The 11,898-nt window shown below is 36.3% G+C and overlaps 1 protein-coding gene across 1 annotated transcript in view; it reads right to left on the reverse strand.

Moving 5' to 3' along the window:
- Window positions 1–2,090: 2,090 nt before the first annotated feature.
- Window positions 2,091–11,898, reverse strand: part of gabra4 (gamma-aminobutyric acid type A receptor subunit alpha4) — a 42,602-nt gene continuing 32,794 nt past the window's right edge. The window contains exons 8-9 of the mRNA XM_016485555.1: window positions 7,961–8,220; window positions 2,091–2,807 (exon numbers count right to left, since the gene is read on the reverse strand). Coding sequence (XP_016341041.1) covers window positions 2,283–2,807; window positions 7,961–8,220 — 785 coding nt within the window. The 3' untranslated portion in view covers window positions 2,091–2,282. The remainder of the gene's footprint in view (window positions 2,808–7,960; window positions 8,221–11,898) is intronic.

Consider the following 11,898-nt stretch of genomic DNA (forward strand, 5'->3'; position numbering starts at 1 on the left):
CTTCATGCTGTTCCAAACCTGTATGACTTGCTTTCTTCTGTAGAACACAAAAGGAGATTTTTTTTCTTCATGTATATTCATACACACACACACACACACATAGTATATAAGTGAACATCGTAAATAATAAAGGTTCTTTGTTGGGATCTATGGTTCTATGAAGAACTTTTAACATTCAAGGAACCTTTCGAATGCACAAAAGGGTCTATATAGTGCAAAAAGTTTCTTTAGAACTATTAAAAGTTTTGTCACAAGAAAAATGTTTTTTTAAAAGAAACATTTTAACATCCAAGGAACCTTTTTGGAGTCTAAAAAGGTTCTTTGGTGTATTAAAGGGTTTGTCACATTTAGAAAAACGTTTAAGAACTTTCACTAGTTCTTTGGGGAAGCAGAAATTGTTCTTCTATGGCATCGCTGAGAACCCCCCTTTTTGAACTGTCAAGCTCCAAAAAGCACAAAAAAGCACCATAAAAGTAGTTCATATGACTATTTTCGTATATAAATGCTCTATATTCAGTCTCCTAAAATCATACAATAGCTTTGTTTGATAAACAAGACAAAATTGAAATTATTTGTTGATGAACTCTTCTTCCATATCTTATATGATTCACATCTATTAAAAAATGACAATGCAAAAAATGACAACAACTCGCACAAAGTCATCAAGGCTACTTTTACAGTACTTTTTGTCATTTTTGGACTTTGACATCAAACATTCTACTAAAAATGTTCTTGTTCCATGGCACCATTTTTGAGCGATATATTCCTTTTACTCTGATTTTTTTTGTGACAACTAACGACTGGTGGATAACGAAGACCTCAACCAATCACTGTTAAAATCCAATTTACACATACAAAAACAGCCCTATGTGGATCGGTGGAGGTTTTTGTCATCTTCTGGCTCTTGTATGACAACATCAGTCTGTTTAACCCTCTTACTGTTCTAAATGACTCCAGAACCATCTGGCCCCTGTGCGGTTGCCACGGCACCAGGCTCCAGGGGGCCCGTCGGCACATGCTGTGTGCTTCAAATGGTGAAACTCCTTCCCTATGTCACACTTTATAGCAGAGAATATCAGCTATAAGACGAAAAATACTGCAATAATGAAAACAAAACCCAAATCGAACTGAACTAAAAACAAGCCATTCAACTTCCAAAACAAAGAGAGAAAATCATTATTTGTGCTTTAACGACTTATAGTCTTATAGTCTCTTTAAAAAATAAAAGACATGCAATCAGGACACGCTCCGTTCCAACATTTTCTCTCGACGAGAGAACACAGGATAGATACCATTCATGCCTGATAGTTTACATACACCATGATGTGGTTTAAAATTAGATTTCTTCACAACTGAAAGAAATGAGTTGTGCATTATGTCAGAAATACATCTTCTTGGCAGACATCCGCATGGTCAGTTCAGATCTGTAGGGTTTCCAAAAATTCCAGCTTTCTGAGTGAAGGATTTTTACCGGAAGTCTCTCTCTCTCTCTCTCTCTCTATATATATATATATATAATAATCTTTATTATTATAGACTAAACGACCCTAGTATTGGCTTTTCTATTCAGTGGCATTGTTCCTTCTTCAGTATGTCCGGTGATAAAAAGGACAGACTGGAAATATGGCTATTCACACAGACGACAGATAAATCTATAATTCATTCCTGTGAGATTTCTTGGATTGTTTTTTAATTTAATTATTTTTTACTTATTATAATATATCCACATGCTTAATCTTGTGTATGGCCCTTTTGATTACCAAAAAAAAATAAAAAGAAGAAAAAAAAAGTGCACTCTTCTGTGCGCTTGTGCAGTTTTGTCTGCTGTAATATAATTTAGTCTCTCTCTCTATATATATATATAATAATGTTTATTATTATAGACTAAACGACCCTAGTATTGGCTTTTCTATTCAGTGGCATTGTTCCTTCTTCAGTATGTCCGGTGATAAAAAGGACAGACTGGAAATATGGCTATTCACACAGACGACAGATAAATCTATAATTCATTCCTGTGAGATTTCTTGGATTGTTTTTTAATTTAATTATTTTTTACTTATTATAATATATCCACATGCTTAATCTTGTGTATGGCCCTTTTGATTACCAAAAAAAAATAAAAAGAAGAAAAAAAAAGTGCACTCTTCTGTGCGCTTGTGCAGTTTTGTCTGCTGTAATATAATTTAGTTTCTTGGAATTGCTTGTTGATGTAATCCTTAAGAGTGCTCTTTATTTCATCTGAGTTGTAGAAAAAAAGATACAAACATCCAAGCCTGTTCTCGTTAGCCTACCTTTGCCTCCATGGTGTCTCTGGACAAATAAACCACCCAGTACACCATGTTGAATGCCCCAAAGGACACTGGGAATAAAATACGTGCGTATTCGTCGATCTTGCTGGCTCCTCCTGTTAGAGGAGTGGCAGGTTGAGGTGCAGCCTTGGTTTCCTTCTTTTTAATATTCTGTAATTTAGGCCCGAGGAGATGGTGAAGAGGGGCGGAGCCTGCGGTTGCACTGGGCGATGGTTTCTCGGGAACTGTTGGCGTAGAGGGCGGGGCCGGCGGTGTTGTCTTGGTGGATGAAGTGGCTGCATTTGATTGGCTGGCAGAACTGGGGCTGAGACGTGATTGGCTGGAGAAACTGGTGGTACCCTCTGAGGTGGAAGATGATTGGCTGGTCAAGGTTGGTTTGGATGTGGATGCTCCGCTCTTGCCAGACGTTTCGGTTCTTTGGGTTTTCTTGGAGTCTGGTTGAGACTGAACATTGGAGTTGCCGCGTTTCCGCAGGTTGCCATTAGTGTCTGAGTTTTGCTGTTGGGTAAAATGGAGAAAATATAACTATAACGCACAACAGATATTCTCAGCAAAGCAAATATAATTTTTGTTTTAACTGTCTGTATAAAGCTGTTCAAGTTGAAATGAATATAATTAGTTATTGAAAAAGCATGGTTTTCATTATTTACATAGTTCAAATAGTTCACTCAAAAATGTAAATTTGCTGTAAATGTACTCACCCTCAGGTCTTTCAAGATGTAGATGAGTTTGTTTCTTCATTGGAACAGATTTGGAGAAATTTAGCATTACATCACTTGCTCACCAATGGATCCTCTGCAGTGAATGTGTGCTGTCAGAATGAGAGACCAAAAATCCGATAAAAACATCACAATAATCCACAAGTAATCCACAAGACTCCAGTACAGCGTTTTAACGCTAGTGTCACTTCTAGCCGAAATACAAGTCCATAATCCATAACAACGCTTCCTTGATTGTGATGTTTTTATCAGCTGTTTGGACTCTCATTCTGACGGCACCCATTCACTGCACTGCACTGGTCAGCAAGTCATGTAATGCTAAATTTCTCTAAATCTGTTCCTATGAAGAAACAAGCTTCTCTACATCTTGGATGGTCTGAGGTTGAGTACATTTAGAAAAAGTTAATTTTGGGGTGAGCTATTCCTTTAAAATTAACATTGACAGTAGCTTTAAAACCTTAAAGCAAACAGAGCTACAAAAAACACTTTGTCTTCTGTAATATGAAGTAATATAAAATCTAGTTATGGTTTAATAATCTTTTCTAAATGTGTTTGATGACACTATTGCATTGCCACATCTGAGCTGCCAAACTTGCGTTTTTAATGAGAAGACACGAAAGAGTCTTGCAACAGCCTCTGAATCAAACCGTTCAAAACACATTCATAACCCATTTGATGAAGCCATTTTATTGCAGCCAAAATAATAAAACTATTTATTTACATAAATAATATTTTTGTTTACACAATATGCATCATTGAAACCATTTTAAACAAGATATCAGGAACCAAATGAAGTGCACCATGCAGTGAGCATGTTTTTGTAATGTGCAGCTGATCAGACGTCACACTTGCGGTAACGTTCAGGGCTGTAAGGAGCTTTTATGATCAGATGGTTTGCTCTTTGTGGGTGTATGGAGGAGGAGGAGGGTGGAGCTATTCTATAAACAGCTTTTTTCATATAAACAAGGACAAGAGAGATGAGTCCACTCAGTGTGTGTGTGTGTGTGTGTTTGAGTGTGTGCACAAGTGTAACAGATCCCAATGATATTAAGGGAGGAGATTTTACAGCAGGGGCTGATGGGAATTCATGGTTGAAAGTGCATAACATTTTTCCAGTGCTGACACTTCAGACATGTTAGTGCTCACTGTCTTCTGTGATGCATTTTGATATATATATATAGGCAAAAAAACATTAAAATGATCAGAATATTATTATGATTTCTGAAGGATCATGTGGCACTGAAGCCTGGAGTAGTGGTGCTGAAAATTCAGCTTTGCATCACATAAATAAATTTCATTTTAAAATATATTCAGACAGAAAGCTGTTATTTTAATTTGTAATAATATTTCTCAATATTACTAATAAATAATAATTTATAAATGGGACTTCTTTCAAAAACATTAATATAATTGATGTAACTATTTCAAACTTTATTCCAGTAGTATATACATTGCAATAATCTCACAATGATACTTTACTTGACAGTCCTAAATGAAATACTCTACATTCTACAGAATTCAATAGATTCTCCCCCAAAGTAAGCATCTAAAATGTGAATAGAAGAGGTGAATGTGTGTGTTTTTATATACTGAGTGCTGTTCTGTACATGAGATAAACACGTATACTGGGATTATAGTGAAGAGAGATCTTTCTTTTTCTCACTGGGCCTGATAGCCCAGTTTCACCCTGATATTTTTCACCATTTCCTCTGAGAAATGAACAGTTGGCAAAGTGTAATTGGTGTCTTGTGGTGTGTGGAAAATATGTTAGCGCAAGCTGTGAGGAGAGACAGAAAGAGACTTATTACCAGCTCTGAGAGATGTAAACTGTGTCCGAATTCCTGTACCTTCATAGTATGTTCTACATTTGATGAAGAACTTACTTCTCTGTTGAAAAAAACATTCTATAGGTATGCATGAATGCAATATTTTAATGCATTTACAAACAAACTACATACTTTGACTGATGATCAGACCCACAAGGAACATCGTCACTTTCTCAAGGCAAAATCTGCCATGTTGTCAAACAAGAACTTACTTTTTAACTACAAGAAACAACTTTCTTGGTATCTACAGCCACTTACACTTAAAAAGAACCTCCTGGTTTACAGTCCTCCATATTTTACAACTAGATCCTCAGCTCAGATGGCCTCATGGGATAGCAGAGTGTCATGTTCAAATCTCAACAGATGTAGTACTCTGACACAGGGACTGAAGATGATTCCTGGGATCAAACCCATAATGCTGAGTTCATGTCATTTCCTTGATAATTTGTATATTTTACTTGATTTTTTTTCAGTCTCCGCTTTCTGTCTGTATATGATCATTTTCTCTTCCGTTCTCTATTCCGGAACAGAAAAACCTATTAAAGGCAGCTCATTAATCCATTTATTTCTTAGAAAATACAAATCCCCAATAAGATTATTCAACATATGCAAATATATATATATATTTTTAAATCCAGTAAAACTAGTCAAAAGTAAGTATTTTTAAAATGTTTTTATTAATTACTTTTTTTTTTTTAAAGAAGGCTCTTATTCTCTGCAAGGCTGCATTTCTTTGCTCAAAAATAAAGTAAAAACAGTAATATTGTGAAAACTTATTTCAATTTAGTAAAACTATTTAGTACAATTTAGTATTTTTAAATGTAATTTATTCCTGTGCTGCAAAGCTGAATTTTCAGCATCATAACTCGTCTTCAGTATCACATAATTCTTTATAAATCACTCTAATATGCTGATTTGGAGCTCAGTTGTTATCAATTATTATTGGCGCTCAATTATAAATAATGGTTCTTATTATCAATGTTGAAAACAGTTGTGCAGATTCATATTTTTGTTGAAACTTATATATTTTTTCAGGATTCTTTGATGAATAGAAAGTTCAAAAGAACAGCATTTATTTGAAATATAAATGTTTTTAACAGTTTTAAATGTCTTTACTGTCACTTTTGAGCAATTTAATGCATTCTTGCTAAATAGAAATATTAATTAATTACATTTTTTTGACCCCAAACTTTTGAATGGTAGTGTATCATGATTTCCACAAAAATATTAAGTAGCACAACTAATAATAAGAACTGTTTCTTGAGCAGCAAATCAGCATATTAGAATGCATTTTAAAATATATTCAAATAGAAAACGTCTCTTTTAAACTATAGTAATATTTCACAGTAATACTAATTTTACTGCATTTTTGATTAAATAAATGCAGCTTTGGTGAGCATAATAGACTTCTTTCAAAAACATAAACAAAAAAATCATAATTATTCCAAACTTTTGAGCAGTAGTGTAGTTTGTAAAACTCTAGCTATGAAATCATGAAGCAGCACTGAACATTTGGGATGTGAGCACTGAAAAAATGTTGTGAATTCCCAGGCTGGAATGTTTGTAACGTGTATGAAGTCGAACGTACAGTTCCTGCTGTGCTGAGCACACCGACTGAGTCATATGAGCTCTGTTAACCTGCGTCTGCTCAGACTTTCACATTCACTGTGAAGATCCCCATCCTTACTCGACAAATAAAAATGTGTGTTATGAGGAGCAGAAGACAGAGAAGGAGAAAAGGGGGAAGATAAATATAGGTGATTTGAGTGGCTTACAGAGAGCCACCATTAGACAAGGTACATTAACATCTTTAACAGCCTGTAGAAATAAACGACATAAAAGACAGGCCCGAAATACATCACGTCAACAGTTTGACAGACACACTTTCACTAAGTCTCACAGCTGTCAGCATGCCACTTCTAATCCGCCATCTCAGTTTACGCACAATATCCCAGCAAAAGACTAAATCCACAACTCACATGCACATTCCCAATGTGCTGTCCTATCAGTTGTAATTAAACTAACATTCAATTTGCAAAACTCCCATTATGAAATTCTAGCTATGAATGGTCATCTTACTCAATGCAAAAACACAAAAATACAAAAACAAATGACTTAATTGCTATTATTCCTTCCTCCCTCCCTTTACTTTTTTTTTTGCATATTGCTTTTACACATTATACTTTTTAATCAATACAAATCAAGTTAATTGAATAAAAGTTATAAATAAAAGTTAACTGCAGTTCATCCCAAAATCAAAGGAAGAAAATAAAATTAATTCTATTTAAGTACTATTAACTTGATTACTGTAAAAACATAAATACAGAAATAAAAAAAGATATATTAGTCAAAACTAATGAGAATCACCACTGAGAATGCTAAAAAAAAAAAAAAATCAAATTACAGAAAAAGGTATGCAGTACAGTAATGATAACCTGCATGCAGAATGTGCTTTGTCATGACAATAATGCAAATATAAATAAATTACTTAATTAATGGCTTATGAAATAGATTTCATTTTCTTTATGCAAAATGAAAAATATTGATTTTATTTTAATACTTATTTTAAGAAATACAATACATTTTGCTTGCTTGCATTTTGTGTGCTGCTGATGAAAAATATTGATTACACTTGCCATAAAATACTGAACATAGATAATATAATAACATATGATAATATACATAAAGCATCAATTACACATCTAATGCACATTTTGTTGCACCAGACCTGAAAAACCATCCTGCTTTTTTTCTACTTAAAATGTATTTAATGCTTTAAGTACCAGCAAGCAGAAACCTTTCAAGAGGATTTGAAGGCAGCATTTAATGCTTAAAAAAACAAAAAAAAAATACTACTAATAAAAATGAAATTTGCCAACATGTCCACGTTTTCCACTGAAAATGTCTTTTGAGCTTACATGTAAGTAGGAACCTCTCAAGAGGCAGCATGAGAACTGTGCAATGTGGCACATTAATAATTGAATTGATGTACAGCGTAACATTTCACACACTTTCAGACATGGCTCATTGCATCAAATTTTAAAGCCAGAACTACGTGTTTTATAATGTATATATAGTCTCTGTAATGTGTGTAACATCATCTCACCTGTAGAACCTCCTCTGTGTCTTTGGCTTTGCCTGACGGTGTGGAGCTCTTGGCTGCGGCGGCTTTGGCCTGTTTTCTCTTGGCTCTCTCTGCCTGAACATTGGTGATGTAGTTCACAGCCGCAAACTCGATGAGAGCAGAGAAAACGAAAGCGAAACACACAGCAATGAACCAATCCATGGCAGTGGCGTACGAGACCTTGGGCAGAGAGTGCCGAGCGCTGATGCTGAGGGTCGTCATCGTGAGAACTGTGGTGATTCCTGTGAGAAAAGCACATTAAAAATATGAATGACAATAACTAGTAACAAAGGCTACTAAATTGCGAGTGTGCAAGTTTGAGAATGCATGTGGGTGTTTATGGTTGTGTATTATAAAAAAGTGTGTGAATGTATGCTCATGACCTGTGAACCACTTTATTTGATGTGCTTTTGATAATTAACATAGTCTGTGATGAATTGATATGAGCATACTGCTTTTAATGGTAATTTCTACCAAATGATAGTACATAATGTGTGTATCAAAATCGTTATTACTTATAACCAGGTAAAAATGCTTCACCTCTGACTGCAAATCATAAATGTAAACACACTGTTTGAGAATCACTCCAATAGTCCATAAGTGTCCATTAGTGATCATGCCTTTATTCTCTTTTCCTCGGGAGTGCTTTAAAACTGACCACCGTACAACAGCGTAATTTGCTGAGAGTTTAACATCAAGGCAATTTGATGAGCAAAACTATTAGTGCCCCATCAGTTTACCACAAAAGTCCATAACATTAGGCTAACAGAAGTAATGGGTTATAAAGACACAATAAGGCACATTGAAACAACAATTCTAAGAAAGCCACTCTAAAGAAGAGATCTTCCACTTAAAGGGAATGTTCACCCAAAAATGAAAAAGTGTCATTATTTACTTAGCTTTAGTCATTCCAAACCTATATGAGTTTCTTTTTTTCTGCTGAACACAAAATAAGATATTTTGAAGAATGTGGACACCAAACAGTTGCTGGTAGCCATTGACTTCCATAGCCTTTTTTTTTCCTACTATGAAAATCACTGGCTACTAGCAACAGTCTGGTTACCAACATTCTTCAAAATATCTTATTTTGTGTTCAACAGAAGAAAGAATCTCATAAGGGTTTGGAAAAACAGGAGGGTGAGTAAATGATAACAGACTTTCAATTTTTAGGTAGACTATCCCTTTAAAGTAAACATGAAATGGTATTCACAACCAATTTTAAACCCATAACCAGATGCGTTTCCATAAACCCAGCTAAACAGGGAAGCTTCTCAGAGCTATGGCTAACATTCTGGCAAGGTTCTCAAACCTTTATCTAGTAATAGAAAAAAAAAATATTTATACATTGTTCATGGAATGTTTTCTTTTTTTTTTCTGAAATGTCTAAGTTGGACATTCATCTAACATTTTTTTAACATTACTACTTGTCTGAGAATGTTTAGAGAACATTCAAAAGTAACATTCACATAATGTTTGCTTTACCAAGGAAAAGCATTTTTAAAACATTTAAACAATTGGAAGTTTTGAATGTTCAGAGAAAATTCCGAAATAACGCTTTTAAACTTAATGGGAACATAATTAAAATGTTCTTAAAACATATTTTTGTTAGCTGGGAAGCACGATACACTCTTAAAGCACTCTTAAAAATAAAGGTTATTTTATTGGTATTGATGGTACCATGAAGAACCTTTAACATCCATTAAACCTCGACTACGCAAAAAGTTCTTTGTAGCGGAAAAAGTTTATAAAGTAAACTAAAGTAACACTTTAGAATAGGGAACACTTATTCATGATTAACTATGACTTTTCCCTCAATAAATTCCTAATTTACTGCTTATTAATAATTAGTAAGGTACTTGTTAAGTTTAGGTATTGGGTAGGATTAGGGATGTAGAATAAGGTCATGTAGAATAAGGCATTAATATGTGCTTAATTCGTACTAATAAATGGCTAATATTCTAGTAATATGCATGCAACTAGTTAAGAGATCCTAAAATAAAGTGTTACCAAAGTTTCTTTAGATTAAAATGATCTTCACACTAAGAGAAAAAAAATGTTTCTATTAAACGGATTAAATGTTTTCTATATTAACGGATCACTAAAAGGTCCTCTGGGGAACCAAAAATGGTTGTTCTATGGCATCACTGCAAGAATCCTCTTTTGAAACCTTTATTATTTAAAGAGTAAACGAAATAAAAAGGTAGCGAAGGTCTTAAGAATACCAGGGCTGTGAAAAGACTTGACAAATAAAGGGATTTTTGATGTCAATTGAAAAAGAAAGTTATTTCAGCAGTTGTTGCGACATTTTGCTTGGAATAACGTGGATAACTTGGAATAACGCCTGGCGCACACAACAATACATAGGGGAAGCATTTTCCTCCTTTTAATTTTTATTTTATTATTCGCATGTGCATTTTTTTAAAACAGAAAAAAAAAATTGTTCTGCGCACCTAATGATACACCACACAATGTTCAGCCTTAAGAACTTCCCTGGGGAAGTCGTGGCCTAATGGTTAGAGAGTCGGACTCGTAACCCAAAGGTTGCAGGTTCGAGTCTCGTACCGGCAGGGATTGTAGGTGGGGGGAGTGAATGTACAGCGCTCTCTCCCACCTTCAATACCACGACTGAGGTGCCCTTGAGCAAGGCAACGAACCCCCAACTGCTCCCCGGGTGCCACAGCATAAATGGCTGCCCACTGCTCCGGGTGTGTGTTCATGGTGTGTGTGTGTGTGTTCACTGCTGTGTGTGTGCACTTTGGATGGTATAAATGCAGAGCACTAATTCTGAGTATGGGTCACCATACTTGGTCACATGTCACGTAACTATTTTTTTTTTAAACTTCTCTAAGCATTCATTTTTCATTCTAGGTTTATTCGGTTTATTTAGTCATTCTTTGGGCCTGAAATAAATTTTAAAGGTCAGATCCAAAATTAGTAGATTTCTCCAGCAGCAACACTTGGAACCACCAGGGGGAGTCAGGAATTCACTCTTAACCTGGATGTCTTAAATTGGAAGGTTTCTCTCTCTGTGAAACTAAACCCTCAGAGCAGTGAGCATGCCAGACGTGAGTCACACGTATACACCAACACACAAATCACGGAGGCAGCCAGTATCCCTTCTCCTCCCACACACACACAGAATCTCTCTCGACTCACACATACACCCACATGCACACGCTAATAAAACATAAGAAAACACACACACACACACACACAAACCTCTCGCACATCAAGCCAGCCCCGCACACAATACAAACACGCTCTCCTACTGTCAGACTCTGTTCCATGTTTTGTCTGTGTCTTGCTCCCCAGGTGTTCCTTTCCCATGTTTAATTTGTCCCAGGTGTTCCCCATGATGGTTCATGGATCCCAGGTGTGCCGAGGTGTTTCCCTTGGTTTTATTGTGTGTGCGCGCGTGTGTGCGTGCGTGTGCGCGCGTGCGTCCGTCCAGTCCCAAGTTCTCTGTCCGCTGTTGTACGTCTTCGTGGACCGTCTTCCTGTGTTCGTCTCCCTTGGTTCCTTGGTGGTTCATGCAAATAAAGTCCCGTCAACATATTGTCCAGCGTCTCATCGTCCCTCGTGTGTGTGCAACGTGACAGAACAGCGGACCGAACTGTAAGCGGCATCCCTTCCCCGTGTTTGATTTCCGGTTTTTGTAAGTTTTTTGTTTTGCCCTTTTTTCCCGTGCGCTCCTCCACGTCCCCATATGGAGGAGCGTTTAATGTTCATCTCAGTGGCTCAAGCGAGCCCAGACCCCGTCGGGCGTTTGTGCCGCTCGCCCTTGCCAGCTCCCTCGAGGGGGAAACCCTCGCGACGCTGTTCCGGATCGGGATGACGTTCCACCATCCCACGGAGCTCCCAGACACCACCAACCTCGGCTGGAAGGATACAGTCATCCGGTGTCTGGAGAGTCTCCGATC

The sequence above is a fragment of the Sinocyclocheilus anshuiensis genome, unplaced genomic scaffold, assembly GCF_001515605.1.
Source record: "Sinocyclocheilus anshuiensis isolate Anshui unplaced genomic scaffold, SAMN03320099.WGS_v1.1 scaffold189, whole genome shotgun sequence".
In the NCBI taxonomy this organism is placed as follows: Eukaryota; Metazoa; Chordata; class Actinopteri; order Cypriniformes; family Cyprinidae; genus Sinocyclocheilus; species Sinocyclocheilus anshuiensis.